The 19192-nt window shown below is 51.9% G+C and overlaps 1 protein-coding gene across 1 annotated transcript in view; it reads right to left on the bottom strand.

Moving 5' to 3' along the window:
* Window positions 1–465: 465 nt before the first annotated feature.
* The window catches only part of PODXL (podocalyxin like), a 45619-nt gene continuing 26892 nt past the window's right edge, over window positions 466–19192 (bottom strand). The window contains exons 2-9 of the mRNA XM_086609854.1: window positions 14504–15337; window positions 12172–12326; window positions 11314–11379; window positions 4919–5075; window positions 3995–4053; window positions 3725–3892; window positions 1989–2045; window positions 466–667 (exon numbers count right to left, since the gene is read on the bottom strand). Coding sequence (XP_086465980.1) covers window positions 473–667; window positions 1989–2045; window positions 3725–3892; window positions 3995–4053; window positions 4919–5075; window positions 11314–11379; window positions 12172–12326; window positions 14504–15337 — 1691 coding nt within the window. The 3' untranslated portion in view covers window positions 466–472. The remainder of the gene's footprint in view (window positions 668–1988; window positions 2046–3724; window positions 3893–3994; window positions 4054–4918; window positions 5076–11313; window positions 11380–12171; window positions 12327–14503; window positions 15338–19192) is intronic.

The following is a 19192-nucleotide window of genomic DNA, read 5'->3' as shown; positions in this document are numbered from 1 at the left end:
GGGAGTTGTGCTCCCTCTCCCATCCTATTTACATTTATATCTTTTTTATTTTTTGAGTTGTTCAATAGCTGGAGGCTGCAGTCGGATGCAGGATGGGAAGGGACTCTCTTGGAGGAGACACCAGCAGCTCTTTGGGAGCAAAGCCACCCGTTTGCCTGTGGCCAGTGAGATCTGGCGTGGTAGGTCCTCCTGAGCACCTGTGGGTGATGGAGGATGCTCATCCAGATGCGGCCACCAAGGTGGCTTGTGTTGATGATATGTGCCAGAAGTGTCTTCTTGTGTCCCTCCTTCTTCCATCCTGCACTCCGCGTGGTGGCACGAGGGGCCATGATTAGTTCATTAAGGGAATTTCTGGGATTCGTTGGGAATTTTGTGTTGTTTTGGAGTTGTGTGTGTGTAGGGATTTAGAGGTGGTTTGTTTATTTTTAGGGGGGAGTGGGGTGGTCGTTTTTGCTTGGTGGAGTTCTGTATCCTATAAATGCGTGTCCTCCTCTTCCTCCAGGTCCTCCTTCATGAGCGTGTCGAGAGGAACGATCCAGCTGTCCCCCAGCTCACCGTTGAGGTTCACCTTCTTCTCCTGCATTTCAGAGGAGGTCTCCATCACCTCCAGCGTGGGGTTATCGTGGTAGCCGTTCTCCATGGTCTGCAGCTCCTCGGTCAGGCGCTGCTGCCAGGAAAGAAAACCCAGAAACCCCAATGAAAAACAGGTTGGCTGTGCTGAGCCTGCCACCTCAGGGCTGTCACCTCTCAGCCAGCTGTATATATAGGTGTATATATAGGTGTATATAACTACATATAGAGACTTTCACAGTGAGGTTGAGGCTGGGGGCTGCAGCCAGCGCAGCGAGGGGATAGCATGGAACTGGCAAGAGAGAGACTCTAATGGTGGCAGGGAGGAAAGAGCAGCCAGAGATGCACAGAGAACCTCCAGGAGCAGCTGCCAGCTTCAGCCTGGCCACGAGGCCACGGCGTGGTCCCCTCAGGACCTCAGAAAGAGGCTGAGCATCATTTCTGTACCCCGACCCTGCATCCCAACTCCGTCCTCCTGAACTCAGCTCCGCTCTTCCCTTTTCTGCACCCCTGTCCCTTTTTAGCTGCTTTATTGTTAATTTACCCTTGGACCTGGGGCAGCTCCCACGTGGCAGATGCTGCCGGCCCGTTTGCCCCTCCGTCATCGTCATCCTGGAGCCCTGCTTTGGAGCTCTCGGTGGAAACCAGGCAGGGAAAGAACAGCCCCTCCTGCCCCTTTCCCTTTGGCCACGTGTGGCTTTGGCTGATTCATGGGTGAATCAGGCACTGCATCGCCTTGGTCCTTCAGTACGCCGTGCTCCTGGCTCTGACCCAGCCCTTCAGCCCCCTGGCAGACCCCCATCCCAACTTTGCATTCGCCACGGCAGCTCACTTCATCCCCATCCCACCCCGGAGTGATTCACCGGAGAGCTGCAGTCCTCTGTCAGCCCTTTATTTTGGGGAGCACAGGGCTCTCAATAGTCATGCTTGTTAAAATCCGCCTGGATTTACAGCTTGGTTTATGACAGTGCTCCTAATAAATGTCAGGAGACAGGCGTGGGAGGGAATCCACGGAGAAGGAAAGGGGTGGAGAAGTGAAACCGCAGGGCTTGGTGCAAGCAGGGGGGGCTGCGAAGGCGCTGCTGGGGGTCCCCCACGTTGCACGTGGCAGGGGGGATGCGGGCAGGGATGGCAGGATGCTCGAAAGCAGAGGAGGCACCGGGGCTCTAGCAGGGGCTGGTTTGCCCCGTGGGGTTGCTGGTACAACCCCTTGGATGGATGCTCCTGTAGCACCTTCTCTGTGGCAAGGCACCCCCCCCAACTCCGCCGTGCAGCAAGGGGAAAGGGTCTTTCAAGCTGGGCTTTAGTAGGTTTTAGTCCTGTTAAAAGCTACTGAACTCTACCAAGCACCAGAGGATGAGAGCTGGGGGTGTTACGGATGCGGTGCCCGCCCCTCCGATCCCTGTGTTGGAACTCACATTAAAGATCAGGGCCACATGTCCATCATCAAACCCGGGGACATCAGGGTGGATGTGCTGGTTATTTCCAAGGTAAAACAACAGCAGGGTTTAAAAAGGGGGGAGGGAGGGAGGGGTTGGAGAAAAATAAAAATAAAATAAAAAAAAACAACTTTCAAGTCATTTTTGGAAAAGAAGCAGGAGGAAAACAAAAGAAACCACCCGAAAAGAAATCCAGAAAGGAGAAACGTGTTTGATTTTTCTAAAAACTTAATGCAGCTGCTTGGAAAAAGATCTTTTCCTGTGCTCTGAGCAAGAGCCATACTGAGGAACTGGCATCCCTTGCTTTGGTTTTGCCACCTTACCCTGTGGCTGGTGGGTATTTACCTCCAAAGCATCCAGCCAGGGCTGGTACCTGTTTCTCTGCAGCGTGCCAATTCAGGGATGTGCATTCCCATCGCTAAAAATACCCCGTTTCTCCCTGTTTTCTGAACAATAGAGGGCAAGAGTGTTACGCTGCTCCCCGTCAGGATGGTTTTCACCCCAACCAGGGAGATTTCAGCTGAGGGACAGCCCGGCTGCGAAACCCCGTAAGCTCCAAGGGGACCACAGCAGAGGTCAAACATCTATGGAGTTCTTGCATCCTCCCCAGTTCCCTCCCGAAAAAATCAAACTTTGCAAAAAAAACAAGCCTGATGCCAGCATTAGTTGGCTCATCCCTGCCTCCTGTGTCCTTCTCTGTTACGCTGCAAACATTTAAAGCAGAAGTTGCCTTATCCCTCGCAGTGGCATGGCTCCTGGCACGTAGGGCAGAGGTTGGGACCCCCTGGGAAGGATGAGCTGGTTTGGGAGGAAACGACCCAGGGCTTTGCTTCTCCATCAGGAGGACAGTTTACCCTAATTGCATCATATGGCCTCATTTTTTTATTTTTTTTTCCCCTTTTCTGTTGCTGTCTCTCTTCCAGAGCTAAATCCTCCGCAAGAGCAGCAGAGGCCGATGCAGACCGTGGGCAGAGCTCTCCCCGCCGGTGCCGCAGGGTGTGGGAACAGCCAGTCCCTTGCAGGTGGATGCGACACTAAAATCACCCAGAATTGCTTCCTGAGATAAAAAATGATTTTTTTTTTTTTTTTCCATATCCGTTCTTCCTTAAATCCTGCTGCTGCTGCCCTGAAACTTGGCCCTGGCCCAGCTCTCCTGAAGGCTGAGCCGTGCGGCGTAGAGTGTTGATGCCCTCCTGCGGCTGGTCCTCCTGATCATCCCACCCCGCAGCCCCTGGCACCCCTGGGAAGGCATCGGGCTGGTGCTGGGCACCTAACTCTCCTCCCCTGCTCAAAGTTATTCTGAGATATTTATTTTGGGAGGGATGGATGGGTTTGGAGAGAGGGTTTCTGGGTTGAGAAAGCCTTTCTTGTCAAAATTATGACCCAAGGATGCTGCTCGGCCGCCCTGGGTGGCAGTGGGGATGGATGCTGCTCATTGCCATACCCCACCACCACCAGCTCCTCATTTCCCTGGTTTTCATCCTGGCTGCCCCCCACCCCAACACCCCCAAAGGGCAGTTTCTGTCCCTCTGAAGCCTCTGCAGCACTTGGGCACCCCTTGAGCAACACTCAAGGGTGTTGCCCACTGGGCGAGCCAGGATGTCTCCAGCAGCAGAGGTGGCAACACTCATCTCATTCAGAGCTCTTCATCTCCTGAAGATGCCTCTGGGACAAAAAGGTCTTGGGGTACCTGACCCATGCCCCTCCAACCTCACCTGGTCCTTCTTCTGGGAGAAGCGCTGGTGGCAGCAGCCGTAGATGGCTGCGATCAGCAGCAGGGAGCCGGCCAGGGTGACGATGGTGATGATTAGGGGTGTGCTGAACTCATCCTTGATTATGATCTCCTCCTCCGTTTTGTCATAGGTGATGTTGGCAATGCCGAGCTGCCACAGGAGAGATGGGTCAGGCCCCAGTGGGGGTTTCCCCTGCCACCCACCTCACCGGCATCCGCAGGGAAGCTGTGCTCTTCCCAGGGACCTGCTTACCTCCTCTAACTTGCCCTTCTCCTTCAGCTCCTCAAGGACTTTTGCAGAGTCCAGAGGGACTGTGGGAAGAAAGGAGCTGTAATGAGCACGGGGGTGAGGGGCAGGTTGTGCCATCTCCTGGTCAATGGGGTCACCCCCTTTCTGGAGAAGGCGGACGGAGATGTGTCAGTGTGGAGCCAAGCCTTGCAGATGCCTCCACAGCCAGACAAGTTGCTGGGACCTCTTCTCCTAGCAGGGGGACAGCCCCAGAGACCCCAGTCCCCACTGTTGCCCTGCCCTGTGCTGTGGGGTGCCCTGACCCTGGTGGGGGTCTCCACTTTGGTGGGCAATTTACCAGTGAGACTAGAGAGGGGCCGTAATGGGCTACTCCAGGCCATGCCACAGCAGTGCAGCATCAGTTCCTAGGGCTGGGCTGCCCTGCCTGTGGTCAGGTGCTGGAGACTGGACCCCTGCCTAGCCCCTGCCCTGATGATGAGAATGGGGCTCAATCCTTCCTCCCCCTGGCACCAAGGCACCGTGATACCTCTCCATCCTCCAGACACCTTGGTGCTCAAGCAATCTTTGAGCTGAATTTCCCCAAAGGGCTCCAACGTGGGCAACAAACTCCCCTCCATGGTCCCTTGGGGAAGGATTTGAGCTGGACATGGGGTTTTAACCACTTGTGGGGGATTTTTCCTCCTGGAGACTGGTCCCTGCCTTGACTCATCATGGATGGGAGAGGGATCTGGTGCATTCCTTGAGGAGCAAAGCTTGTTTGTGGGGTCATTTTGCCTCTCCCAAGCCTCTGAGATGGGGCAACCAAATGAAAGGAGCCTCTCAGCCAAGCTCGAGCAGACCCCAAGGGCTCCACCAAGCCTCAGGCTGCATCCCCACAATGGGTCCCATCCCACCTCCCACAGAGCAGGATGATGGGATCATACTCACTGTGCAAAACCACTTGCATGGCCCAGCTCTGGGAGTGGGGATCGGAAGAGGCCAGTGTCACCGTACAGCTGTCCCTGCTGGCGTTGAAAACGTGCTGGCCCGTCGAGCAGAAGGTCTCAAAGAAGGAGGTATTGATGCTGGCGGTCCTCCACTCAGCCTGCAGTGACAGCAAGGGCTCAGCACCATCTTCCCACCCATGGACCACTGAGGAGCATCCTGCTTCTTTGCTGGGTCCATCCCCGTCCTCCTCCATCCCTTTGCACTGCTCAGTCACCGCCCGCCCACCCGGGGAACAGGAAAAGTTTAAAAGTAGTTTCTTTACGAGAAACCGAGCTCTTGGCTGCCGTTCCTCACCGGGGCCCTGTGCCGACCTTATCTGAGAGCCGCAGCTTTTGGTGTTACGGGAATAGCAGGTCCCCAGGGGAAGCGGGGCGGGGGCACCGGGGGAGGCCAAGGGGCTGCAGCAGGAGCAGGACAGGGCTGTGCAGCCCCCCTGTGCCCCCCCCCCAGGCATCTGCAGCCCTCCCACCGCTGGCGTTTCTGCCCTCAGTCCCCACCAACGCAGGTCTCCATCCTCCCTAAGGCTTCCCCACAGCTCTGCGCAGGCAAAAGAAAGTTTTGCTTTTGGATCAACAGGAGCATCCCTGGAGATGTTAGCCTGGACAGCGCTGGAAGGGTGATGGTGGTGGTGGATGGAGCCCGTTCCCCCTCTGAGATGCTCCTGAGGCTTTTTTTGCACCCCTTCGGTGCTTCGTAGCATCTGGGAGCTCGCTAAGGTAGAGGTGATCACCCTCCTGCAGGCGAAGACGCTGCCTGCACAGGCACTGTGTGCACAGGTCTGCTCTGCACAGACCTTCTGCGTGCACAGGTGCTGTGTCTGCAGGTCCTACGGGCACAGACGCTGTATGTGCAGCACCTGCTTGTGCGGGCTGTGTGTGCACAAGCACTGCGTGCACCAGTTGTGTGTGCACAAGCACTGTGTGCACCAGTTGTGCATGCACAAGCACTGCGTGCACCAGCTGTGCGTGCACAAGCACTGCGTACACCAGTTGTGCGTGCACAAGCACTGTGTGCACCAGTTGTCTGTGCACCAGTTGTACCTGCACAAGCACTGCGTGCACCAGCTGTGCATGCACAAGCACTGCGTGCACCAGTTGTACCTGCACAAGCACTGTGTGCACCAGTTGTGCATGCACAAACACTGCGTGCACCAGCTGTGCATGCACAAGCACTGCGTGCACCAGTTGTACCTGCACAAGCACTGTGTGCACCAGTTGTGCATGCACAAGCACTGCGTGCACCAGCTGTGCGTGCACAAGCACTGCGTACACCAGTTGTGCCTGCACAAGCACTGTGTGCACCAGTTGTGCGTGCACAAGCACTGTGTGCACCAGTTGTCTGTGCACCAGTTGTACCTGCACAAGCACTGCGTGCACCAGCTGTGCATGCACAAACACTGCGTGCACCAGTTGTACCTGCACAAGCACTGTGTGCACCAGTTGTGCATGCACAAGCACAGTGTGCACCGGTTGTGCATGCACCAGCACCGTGTGCACCAGCACCGTGTGCACCAGTTGTGCATGCACCAGCACCATGTGCACCAGTTGTATCTGCACCAGTTGTGCATGCACCAGCACTGTGTGTACCAGCACCGTGTGCACCAGTTGTGCGTGCACCAGCACCGTGTGCACCAGTTGTGCGTGCACAAGCACTGCGTGCCCCAGTCCTTCGTACACAGATGCTAACTGTGCAAGGTCTTGCCCGCGCAGGTCCCGCGTCCAGCAGTCCTCCGTGCACAATGACACGAGGTGCCAGGCTGGGAAGGGCTCTGCTCCTTCCTGCTCCAACACCTTGAACCTCCCTGTTCTTCTACACCATCCATGCCAGGTGCCGCTCCCGCCGATGCCCGGCAGCATCCCGCTCGCTCCACTGCAACGACGGGAGCCGCCCAGGCTGAGGAAGGCACTTTATCTCACCCCATCTTATCTAATCTTTTGGGAAGCAGCGGTGGAGACAGGATGCACTTGCCGGGGCGGAAGCCCGGTCTCTAAGGCATGGCATGAGGATGAGATCGGTGCCGTGAGGCCCCGGCCATCCCTGGGAACCGCTGCCGGCCCTGGGCCTGTCCTTTCGCTTTGCACGGGAAGAAACTTCCTCCAGGTCCTTCTGTTGAGTCCGCGCTGTCCCGGCTGCATCCCCGGGGAAAAGAGCTGGGTGGGAAACCTGCACCCAGCCCTGCGCCGGGGCAGCAAGACGGGACCTCGAGACGAGACCTCTGCAAGGTGGCATCCCCCAGAAATTTCATTCCCAGTGGGACAGGGACGGGAGAGGGTTACGGCTTGGTCGGGGAGGTGTTTTTATCCTCTTCGGACGCTGGGTTGTGCTCCTACGCTTCAGCTATCCTGCCGTTTGTCCATCCCTGCCCGTGCAGCGGGTTCCGCTGGGCAGAGGCAGGAGGAGCCACTCCGCTGCCTCCCTGCATCCCCCTGCCCAGGTCTGGCTGCAGCTCTGCCTCCCCCAGCCCTCAATAACCCACTTCTCCTCCTACCACCCCATGGAGGGCGGGGAAAAAAAAAAAAAAAGACCTTTAAAAATGCATTTTTTTGGGTGGGAAGGGAAATCAGACGTGAAGCTAAAACCCGGCTGAGCACTGAACCCCTTCGCTGCTGGATGGTGACCGGTGCCTAAACCCCTTTAGAGGCTGAACCGGAGGGATTTACCCTTCCCAGGGTGGGAGAGGGGCACGGAAAGGCCCACTGCAGCTGGCAGGGATGCCCCGGCCGCGGTGCCACGGCCCCGGCAGCTCTCCCTTCCCGCCGCCGGAGCCGCTTGCATTCCTTGGCTGGAGTTGACAGGCACTGCCGAGCAGCTCGAATCCGGTTCCCACACTGGCGGGGACCTAAAACTAACATCCCTGGATGAGGTAACGGCACTTGAGTCAACAAACCGTCCCCGCCAGCTGGACGGGGCGAGGGGGACCGCGACCCTGCTCAGCATTGGGGTCCCTCCGGCTGCTCCAGGGACCGTCCTGCTGTCCCTCGCCCAGGGGTGTCACAAGGCAAATTCTCTTGGGCACCTTGGTGCAGGTCCAGGTGGTCCCAATGTTGCTTTTGCATCCCCCAGCTGAAGCAGACTCTGGTCCTCCCCAGCATCCTCTGACTCAGCTTGCTGGACAGATCCCATGTCCCAGCTGGGGACATGATGGAGGAGCCATGCTGGCCCCCTGGGAAGTGGCCACAGGGTTGTGTGGCTCAACCAGAGCTTGAGGGACACCAGCCACCTGTGACATGGTCACCTCTTGCTTCACCTAACACATTTTGGGATTGGGATGAGGAACAGAGCAGCCAGCAGCCATCCATCCATCCATCCATCCATCCATCCATCCATCCATCCATCCATCCATCCACCCATCCATCCATCCCAAGGCTAGAGCACCCCAAGCAGCTAATGAATACCCAATCTGTGAGCCGGACCTTGGGAAAGCCATCCTATGGAACACAAGGCATTGAGCTAATCAGCCTTTTTAAGAAACTCATTAATATCCTGCTGTAATCAAAGAAGAAGGAGTAAAAGGGAGGGTGGGGGAACATGGACCAAACTTCAGTGCTGGTTAAAAGCATTACGTGAAGAGGAAGGATGGTGGGAACCAACCAGCCCATAAAGTACCCTTGGTCCACAAAGTTGTACCAGCCATGTATTTGGATCTTTTTTTTTTTTTTTTTAAGATTTACAGATTGAGCCATTTGGGTTTTTTTTAATGTTTAAATTAACTGCATCTGGAGAAACTGAGGTGCAGCAGGGTTCAATGCCTGCAATTCCCAGGTTCAGTCCCAACCATTTTGCTGGGGTCCCTGCATCACCGTCACTGCCCCATGAGCCCAGCTATGCATGGACGGGGTGGTCTGCATTGCCCTCTCTCCTGCCATGTGCCATCTGGACACGTGTCCCACCACTGGACCCCCACGTTGCCCTCGATGCCTCTCCAGCTTCTCTCTGGAGCTGAGCTTTTAGTACAACGCTGCCCCAACTCTGGCTCGTTCTTGCAGACCAGGATTGGAGCCGTTTCTGGAACACTTCTCCTTATAGCGTGCACTTTCCTGTTTTCCCACGGGTTGTGAAATGCAAAGGATTTTTTCACTTTGCTGTCAAGATTTGGCTAGAGACTTGTTTACCGGGCCTACAAAGCAGGGAAACCAGATAGTGCCATTTCTCTGTTATCTGCTCGGCTTGGGAGGCATAAAAGTTGTTGCAATTTTCAGGAACAAGCTGAGTGGAAAGTTAATGGCAAAGGGGTGGGAGGTGTTTTGGCAGCTGAGGAGAGCGATGCTCCGGGAGGATGCACCCTTGCAGACTTTCTGCAGCTGTTTCGAGGCGGAACTGGCATTTTGTACTAACAATGCTTCGGCTCGTTATTATGCCCAGAGGAACCTCAGGGAAGCAGGGCGGGAGACTCGCCGGCTCCAGCATGCCATCGCCCAGCGGAGCAGGCAGAGGGGAGTGATGGATGGTGCCAAACCATGACGTCCACCCACCCCTTCGCTCGTGGGTGCATCACTGCGCACCGGCGCTTCCCAACTTTAGCATCCTTCTTTCCAAAAAGCCTCCCGGTGCAGCTCCAGGGGGACAGCAGCTCTGCACAGAACGTGACTGTGCCCAGAAGGAGGAGGGAAGCCTTAAACGCCAGCGCGGTCATAAGTTGCCAGGGTGCTTTAGGTTCCGAAATTAGATTTTGTCAATCTGATGAAATATTTTGATGTATTCAATACAAAATTTGATGAGAAGCTTTGCCAGCGTGGACACGGCCGCAGGCTCAGACACTGCACAAAGCAGGGCAGGGGATGCTCTCAGGAAAGGCTGTCCCGCTGTGGCATTTGGGCCACGGGCATCATGATCATAAGGTCTCTCCTTGGAGTCATAGAATCATAGACTGGTTTGAGTTGGAAGGGACCTCAAAGATCATCTAGTTCCAACCTCCCTGCCATGGGCAGGGACACCTTCCACTAGACCAGGTTGCTCAAAGCTTCATTCAACCTGGCCTTCAATACTTGAACACTGAGTCATCCTCAGCATTAAGGGCAGCATGGCCAAGAACATCATTATTTCTGCAGGTGTGTGGACAAGGAGCATTTATACCCAGCAGCAGCCAAAGTGGGAAGGTGATGACCATGAGACAGCAGCAGCCAGGCGCTTCCCTTCCTCCAAGACCATGGTGGGTGCTATCGAGACATCCAAGCCCTCTCCAAGGCTGCCAGGCAGGGCCACCACCAAGCCACAGGGAATTTCAAGAGCCGTGGGCAGTAGGAGTGCTCGTGCTCATCTCAGCATGTATCTCAAGGGGTTTTATGAACACAGCGTGGCTTCGCTTTGCGTCTCATCACCATATGGTGAAGTCATGAGTCAGTGCACTTTACAAATAGGACAGCAGAGGTTCATGAACCTGAGCGGCTACTTCTGATGCTGTGCAGCGTAAGCTGTGAGAAGGTCCCTGAAGTGCCAGTTTCCCAATGCTTATGCCACCTTGGCAGTGCTGAGATCCAGAAACCAGAGCATTATGATGTCAAAAACCACCCCAAGTCCTACCCACAGCTCAGATGATAGACACAATCACTCTGTCAAGACTCACGAGCCCTGTGGAGTTGTCTCTTCTTCTTTGTTATAAACTTAAAACTTCAGCCTGTTTAAAAGTTATCAATATATTGTATCTTTCCTATTACAGGAAACTCATAGTTTCCACAAGAATCATTTTGAAGGTGGGTATCCCTCAGAAACGCCAGCAGACAGTACTCACCCACCAGAAGAAGGGGTCTTGGTGTATAGTCTTGGGTTGGGCATGCCTTTCCCCAGCCTTGGCACTACATTTTACTACTCCCTGGTCTTTTAGAGGGTCTGAAACAACTTAAGTGGAGTTTTGTGCTCTCACTTTAGGGCTCTATGAGAGCTGATATAGCACCGAGGACACTGATGCACCCTACCCCAGCTATGAAGGTTGCAAGATCTCACCAAATACACAACTGTGGAGGAACTCCACGTTTTTTGCTTTGGCTACCCTAAACACCTCCTGTCAAGCAAAGAGCTTTCCCATTAGCCTTTGCAGAGGGAAAGTTTCACCCTCTAAAATTTCCCATTGCTCTTTTTCTGAGACCTGGGCAGGCTCTGCTGGTCCTTCTACTTGAAGAAGACCACACAGCCTCTTCTCCTTCTGCCATATCCCCCACTGGGTGATACTGCTGAGTGTGGGGTCGCATTTGCCATTTTACACCCCAAAAGTGGTTGCATCTTATAATTACTCTCATCTCTGTAGGCTCATGTGCTCCGAGTACCACGGGTTAAAAGTTGATCTCCAACAGCGACACAGCTGCTCATCCTACATAAAAGTCCAAAAGAGTGGTACTTACACAGGTTTTAGGTTCTTTCAGATGCATGACGGGCCTATCCTTTTGCACCTGGTCTTTGCAGATGAGCTGGAAAGACAGAAGAAAAGCAACTCTCAAATCCTCGATATAGGTTGGAAGGACAGTTGGTCACTGATACATCAGACTGTCCCAAGCCAGGAGACATCCCAACCAAAGCTCTGATCCATTTTATGGAAACGAGACAGGCCTGGGAGCCCTTCACTCAACCCTTTATATGTGTAACGGGTTTTCACAGGTAACCAACATGGTTGCCTGCAGGATATTTCCTAGTGCACTTCCCAAACCAGGTTTAGGATTTGCAGTACGAGGTAAAGCAGGAATTGGCTCGGGCAGTAGGAAGATCCATGCCAGTGCTCCATGATGCAGTCCTGCCCTACAAAAGATGAGCATCTAGAAACAGGATCCCTTTCCCTCCTTCCCAGCACTTCAGTTATCCTGGCTTGTGTTTTGAGACCCCGCTATGCTCCCAAACCATTTTTTGCTAATATCATCCACAAACGGTTGACGCCAAATCGTGGTCTTTATCCTCTCATCATGCCCAAGCCAGCTTCTGCTCTCTATAATGCTTCCCTCTCTCTTCCCCAAATTCACTTCTTCCCTGTTCAGCTCCCAGACCATAATCCCTTTCACATCCATCCTCTATGTTTCTTCACTGGAAAGCTGCAGGAGAAAGGGATTTAATCTGGAATTATTTTGCTGCCCCGTGTTTTCCTAAGGCAGATCTCTCTGACACAGACATGCACAGCAAGAAGGGCTGCAGGCTTTGCATGTGCGTGGGATGCCACCTAAATATTAGTAGACACCACTACGAAGTGCCCACCTTCCCGTCGGCGTCCTTACCTCATTTCGGAGAGAAGCGTTAGGGCGCTGGTGGCCAGGAGTGCTGCTCACCGTCTGGTCCCCTGGGGCTGGAGCTGATGGCCGTGAACTGGTAGGGCTCTGGTCAGTGCTTACAGGTTTGGTTGGCACGGATCTGGCACCATGGCTTCTCTGGTCTGGGTCCCCAATATACAGCAAAAAACAAGCAGACAGACACTGATACAGTATGGAGGACAGAGCTGACACCGGTCCGCTCGTGAGCAGCTGAAGATAAATTTTCAGCTCTAGCCCTGCCTTGAAGCTCACTGTGTCAAAGCTTGGAGAGGTTTTGGTTTTCTTCTTTCTTTTTTTTTCTTTTTTTTAATTAACTGTGATATGAAAAAAAAAATATTATTGCAGATTGTATTTTCTGCTGCTGAAACCCATCAGGCTGTTCTGGAGAGATGAACCCAACGGCTGTGATAGCTGTGTGTTGGTAGCTGGGCAATCACTTAAAAAAGAAGTACTGCTGGGTAAACGGGATGGCCTTCATTTCACTCTATCTGCAGTGTCTTCCACAGAGGTTTCTACAACAGAGGTAGACTATCTGAGCTGGCTACCCAGGACCTCCCAGTGAATGGAGTTCACCGTGCAATCCCACTGGCAACTGCAACTGTCTCCGTTAGGAGGGGATGAAACGTCATAACCTCTGTTGACTGCATCTCCATCAGCTATGGAAGAGCACAGGGTGACACACTTAGAAGGAGTCTTGCCTGCCCACTACTCCAGAAGGGCACATGGCCCACATCTACCAGACCCATACAAGTATCTCAGATACCCGAGATCATCTCAGATGCCTTTGTTAAGGTCTGTAGCATCTTACACTTTCTTGTGCAATAGGAATAGTGCAATGAACCTAGCAGCCTCCTGCCTCCCCAACTCCTTTTTAAGAATCTCCATCCCTGGGTTCCTAATTGATCCTTAAATGGTGACAAAGGAAATTAAAATGCACGGCCTGTTCACAGACTGTTTGCTTTTGGGACTCCTGCCTCTTTCACAGAAAAGATGAGGAATATTTCTCTCCCAGACCCATTCTGAAGGCTTCAGGAGAGAAATAATTTCAAAGCCATCTGTTTCTCTTGCATTCTCTCACCTATTTATGAAACGTAAAGTTTTTCCAAACCTCTTCATGCTCAACGCTTGAGGTCAAATTTGAATTAGCATAATTTCATATATCATCCTTTAATGGAGAACAGTCCTGTGGAGCAGGAGGGGAAAGAAACATCCTTCATGAAGACACCCATTTCACCTCCTAATGCCTGCTAACATGCTCAAAGCATCACTTGGATGTAGCAAGTGAAGATGGTCTAGCATTAAGACCTTGCCCCATTCAGTGATGCTGGCAGCAAGGAGGAGCTGGAAGGCTGAGAGGGAAGGAGACGTTTTCTTGAGTGACTTCTGTATTGCAGGTAGCTGGAAAGCGGGTCAAGAACAACCTTCTCCAAAGGAAGGTAATGAAGGGCTTCAGTGCCATCACAGCTCATATTAAGAGCTAGATGTAAGCCAAACCCACAATCCCACCCAAGTCCGGAAGGCTCCAGGGAGCCCTCACAGTTGCAGTGAGATTGCTTCCCTGTAAAGACTACCAGACAAAATGCCAAAGGGGACCCTAGACTGTGCCTCACCAGGACACTTATGAACTAACATGGCTCTATAAAGCTCCAGAGGTCTAGAAAAAAACATATTAATGGTGTTCAGCGAGATTCAGCCACGTGGACACATAATGCTGCTTAGACAGAAGTCAGCAGCCAAACCCTCCCCAGCAATGATGAATCAATATCCCACCTAACTGCTTAGACTCTTTAGAGGTTGTAGGCTCAGAGTTTAGCCACAAAATCTCCTTAGTTATCTAAAGCTTATTTTCTGTGCATGCCCAGACAGCCTTCACTAAGCTGTCAGCCATACTAGGGACCTTCTACAGTCAGTACTGAGGGTGCTGTCAGTCTGTTTTGCCAGCTCTACAATGTCAGTCTCCACCTTCAAACTCATCGCTGCTGGCTCCCTTTTGCAGTCACTGAAGACCGAGTCATTACAGTTGATGGTGCTTCAGGCACCGTTTAGTCCATCTGAAAGCCAATGTCCACACTTTGCCAGCTGTTTCATGCCTTGCATTTCACTAACTGCATTGACTCAGTCTCCACTGATGACAACAGGGACCTAAACACCCATTTGTCATGGAGACAACTACACTGGGAAGTCCTAAAATGAGACAAGGTGATGACACCCCATAATGACAGGTGTTTAGGGCAGTCAAAGGAAAAGACCACAAAAGGGATCTCCAACCCGAGAAATCAAAGTTCTTGTCTTCTGGTACCTGCTCCAAGAGCTGGCGTGGTGGCTGCCTCTGAGACTTTGTTGGTGCTGCCAGGTGATGAATACAGAGGTGCTTTACTGGTGATGGGGGAGACGGGTCCATCAAAACGGGTAGCAACAGAAGTGTTGGTGCTTCCAGGTCTGCTGGAAGAGTCTGATCTCTGGCCTGGAGTAGTGGAAGAAGGGTGAGACTGCTTGGTGACCGATGTGGGGGAAGAGACACCATAGTCCTTGTGGGAAGGGGAAAGGTGGCTCGTTGGGACGCTGGTGCTTGCAGTAGTGCTGGCCAACTGGTGTGAAGACTGGTTTTGTTGACCTTCCATGCTGGGACGAGATGTGGCAGCAGCAGTCCCTGAACTTCCTCGGGTGGGTGTAGAGCTGTTCGTATGGGTGGGAGTGGGACTTGCAGCAGTGACAGTTGTGGAGCTTCCCAAGGCGTCTGGAGGGCTGATTTTCTTCTGGGTCACACTGGAGGTTATAGCAGGGGTGACTGTCGAAGCTCCGGAGCTGGCTGAAGAGCTGACTTGCTGAGATGTGCTGACTTGCTGAGACAGGCCAGATGATGTCGTGGGGGTGGGTGTTGAGCTTGAACTGTTTGTAGAGGTGGTCACTTGAACAATGGTGGATTGTGTCACAGTGGTGGACAATGGGTCTCCTGGCTTGGTTGTAGTGTTGGTACTTTGATCTGTGGCAAGTGATGTTGCAGACATGGATGTTGAGTTTCCTGAATTATTTGCTGTGGTGGTCGCTTGTGTCTTCTTGGTTTCTGCAGTTGTGGTGATCTGCCCTTCTTTTCCTGTGGCAGTTGTCTGTGTATCATTCTGAGAGTTGACACCTAGGGAAAAGTAAAAACGCTAAGACATACTTTGAACTAAGGAAACTGCCCTCGGTTTCCTCCCAGAATGGGTGTTTGTAGAAATAAATACTGACCAGAAACCATGAGTCATTCACTCAGGGCTTGTCTCATTCTCTCTAAACTCACACCAAATGCCATGTTCTGGTACCACCGTGTCAAGCAGAAAGCAGAACAGAAGAGGAGGAGGAGAAGTCAAACTCACAGGACTTCAGAGGGGTTGGAGGGTGAGCAGGAGAGCAAGACCTGCAGGTTCCCAGAAGGCAGGTCTCCCTCAGATGAGAGGTGCACCAACTCCTGTGTAGAGCACTACAAGTCATTCCTGAAACAAAGTATGTCCAGCTCTTGTACGGGAGCAGCCAAGGGATGTGCTGAATGCTGTTTGTCTAACCCCATTATGAGGGTCTCTCCCATCCCTGAAGTGGTGAGGCACCTCAGAGAAATAAGGTGACACTTAGAATCATAGAATTGTAGAATCATAGAATCGTCTGGTTGGAAGAGACCTTCAAGATCATCGAGTCCAACCATTCACCCTGCACTGTCAGGGTCCCTAAACCATATTGATCAACATCAAATCCACACGGTTTTTAGACACCTCCAGGGATGGGGACTCCACCACCTCCCCGGGCAGCCTTTTCCAATACTTCACAACCCTCTCTGTAAAGAAATTTTTCCTTATATCCAACCTAAATTTCCCCTGGCGCAACTTGAGGCCATTCCCTCTCATCCTGTCATTCATAACGTGGGAGAAGAGACCGACCCCCATCTCCCTACAACTCCCTTTCAGGTAATTGTAGAGAGCGATAAGGTCCCCCCCGAGCCTCCTCTTCTCCAGACTGACCAGTCCCAGCTCCCTCAGCCGCTCCTCATAGGACAAGTTCTCCAAACCCTTCACCAGTTTTGTTGCTCTTCTCTGAAGCCGCTCCAGCACCTCAGCGTCCTTCTTGAAGTGAGGGGCCCAAAACTGGACACAGTACTCCAGATGTGGCCTCACCAGTGCTGAGTACAGGGGGACAATCACTTCCCTGCTCCTGCTGGCCACACTGTTTCTGATACATGCCAGGATTCCGTTGGCTTTCTTGGCTGCTTGGGCAAACTGCTGGCTCACGTTCAATCGGCTGTCGACCAGCACCAAAGTTGGTGCTGACCATTCTGAAAGTTACATTCTTTTTGCAGGCTCAAGCTTTGGTTCTTTAACTGCTCACGTTTCAACTCAGGGTTTTTTCCCCTCCCAAACTCAGATAATTACTATAAAACCATCGTAAAACAGGTACTCTGACTTGAATCCAGCATCAAACCATTGGTGCCGGTGAGACGCTGGAGCCGATTGCCCAGAGAAGCTGTGGATACCCCATCCCTGGAGGTGTCCAAGGCCAGGTTGGATGAGACTTTGAGCAACCTGGTCTAGTGGAAGGTGTCCCTGCCCATGGCAGGGGGGGTTGGAACTACATGATTTTTAAGGTCCCTTCCAACCCAAACCATTCTGTGATTCTATGAAAATTTGTACACACTGAAATTCCCAGTTGGGTGAACTGTGCAAGTAGTATTTATTCTACTTGCTCTGAAAGAATGGATCAACACTGGACAGAGTTTGCAAGCAAATACAAAAAGCATTTACTTGGAGCTGCATTATTTTAATTTTAAGGGTATTCAGTTCAGCTGCCCACTGCGAATACCACTTGTCTACAATCACATGCTTCTTTAGCTGATTATTTTACTATTCTGAAAAGCCTGAGAAAGTCACATAAAAATGTTTAAAATCAGTGTTCACTTTCAAAGGAAAACCTTAAAAAAAAAATAATTAAAGATTGCATTTAGGAAAAGGAGAAGCAAGCCAGGAAAGCCAAGCACTCCATCTACATGTCCTACACAAATCCTTAATGTCACCACCTGAACCATGAAATTCCCATGCGTTTTTCCATGGTCTTTACCCTACTTTTGTATATTGTGTAGAAATGCAACTTTTATCACGGCTTATTTGTTTTTGAGGAAATCCACGAGGTATTTCACTAAGAGCTGACATTACCTAAGTTGGAAAAAAGCTCGGTCTCAAAGCAAAGAGGGTTGTTGTTGCTCAGTTATCTCATGTTATCATACATAAGGTGATCTGCAGTTGGTTTCTGAAGAATACTTCAAATTTTCAAATTATGAAGCTGTTTCTCAGCGAGGGATGCAGCTGAAGGACAGCTTGGCTGACAAAAGAGAGCTCTCTGACAGCAGAGAGCTCTGCAAAGTCCCGCAGCATTAAAACGTGGTATATTCACTACTAGACTGGTATAAAAACTTGGGTCCATTTTTCGGTTTGTAATCACTGCAGGAGCTCCATCTACTGCCACGGAGATAACTCCTTCCCATAGCACATGGAACCACCAGCTCTAGGCTCTTGCTGAAACTCACTCCAGGAAAGGTTTTACCAATTTTTCACCTTTCAGGAACCTGCACTGATCCACTTCATCCGTGGATCTGTCTGGAGTCAAGACAACAACAACCTGATTTTGGAGGGTGGGGTTCTTCTGTTTGATGACTGTGCCCCATGAGCCACTTGTATATTATTCCAACCCTCCAATACAGGAGTCACACATCCCAGGTTTGATTTTTAGCCATATCCTAATGCTGCTCTCCAGAGATGATCTTCATTCCTCCATGCTGCCATGCTGGCAAGGTATTTACTCTTAGAGAGCCTTTTTATTAACACTGGTTGTGCTTCAAAGATCTGATGAAAGCTTGAGCTTCTGAGATTCATACCACTGGAGAAATCTAAACCCACCACATCAAGACCCCAGAGAGGGTGTGGAGGTATGTTTGAGATAGGACCCAGGGAGTGGAGTTTGAGATGGGGAGGCTGCAACGCTACATCTGTGGGAAAAGAGTTTTTGTGGTCAGGAGTCATATTTCCTATAGACTGACCACTGTCTGCAGGAGAAGAGGTAAGGAAGCAAAACACAGACATGGACACCTAGCAGATGAAACCTGGGTGCAAAAGATAGGAGGGAGTTTTCATCAACACCCTCCTTAGCTGTATTTTCAACTTGTCTGGCTTGAATCCTCAGTGATGTTTGCACCAAGCTAGAGACCAGGCATCCAGTTAGCCACAAAATGGGTCCATCCCATAAGCAGGGCTGTAAAAGTTTGACAGGGGTTTTGACAAGAAGGAAGGTAAAAAAAAAAAAAAAAAAATCCCCTAAAAGTAGAAATGGTACAAAAGAGACGTAAATAAAGAAAGGGTTGGAAGGAAGGTGGAGGAAATCCCCCACTGCTCTCGCTTCCTTTTCATGCTCCAGGCCCATCCCAGAGAGGCAGGATGCGAACACGCACCGAAGGAGAGGTAGAAAAGACAATTCAATTCAACTCAGTCCAAAGGAGAAAGGGGCAGGCCCATGCTTTGGCTCTGGGCCAGTCCCAGTGGCCAGATGGGACCCTGCGAGCCAAGAAACCAGCATCCCTGCTCCAGTGCTTCCCCGTCCCACCTCAGGGAGCTGCAGCTACGTTTAGCAAAAACTGGGGGAAAAAGCCCCCAGCAAGGGGTTGCTCGGCTTATGGAGAAAGCTGGTGTGATTCTCCATGCTTGCCCTGGTTGGGTTGGTAGTAGGGCGTCTTTCAAGGATCGCAGGGTGACACAGCCCAAAAAAGCAACTAGGACAAGAACCAAGACTCAAGTTGACGCCCACAAAGCTTCCTAGTATTTTATCTTTCCATATCTTTGCTTCCACGCTTAGCACTCCTCTCCTGCTAAGGTCAAGAGATGTTAGAAGATCAACATATTCTTCCTCATTAAGCCAGGACCAGTGCTTTAAGTGGACTCAAAGCAACTTGAGGGGCCAGCACACTTCTGCTTGG

The sequence above is a fragment of the Tauraco erythrolophus genome, chromosome 4, assembly GCF_009769465.1.
Source record: "Tauraco erythrolophus isolate bTauEry1 chromosome 4, bTauEry1.pri, whole genome shotgun sequence".
In the NCBI taxonomy this organism is placed as follows: Eukaryota; Metazoa; Chordata; class Aves; order Musophagiformes; family Musophagidae; genus Tauraco; species Tauraco erythrolophus.
Note: the sequence above shows the minus strand (reverse complement) of the source record. Positions and strands in the feature narration are given on the sequence as shown.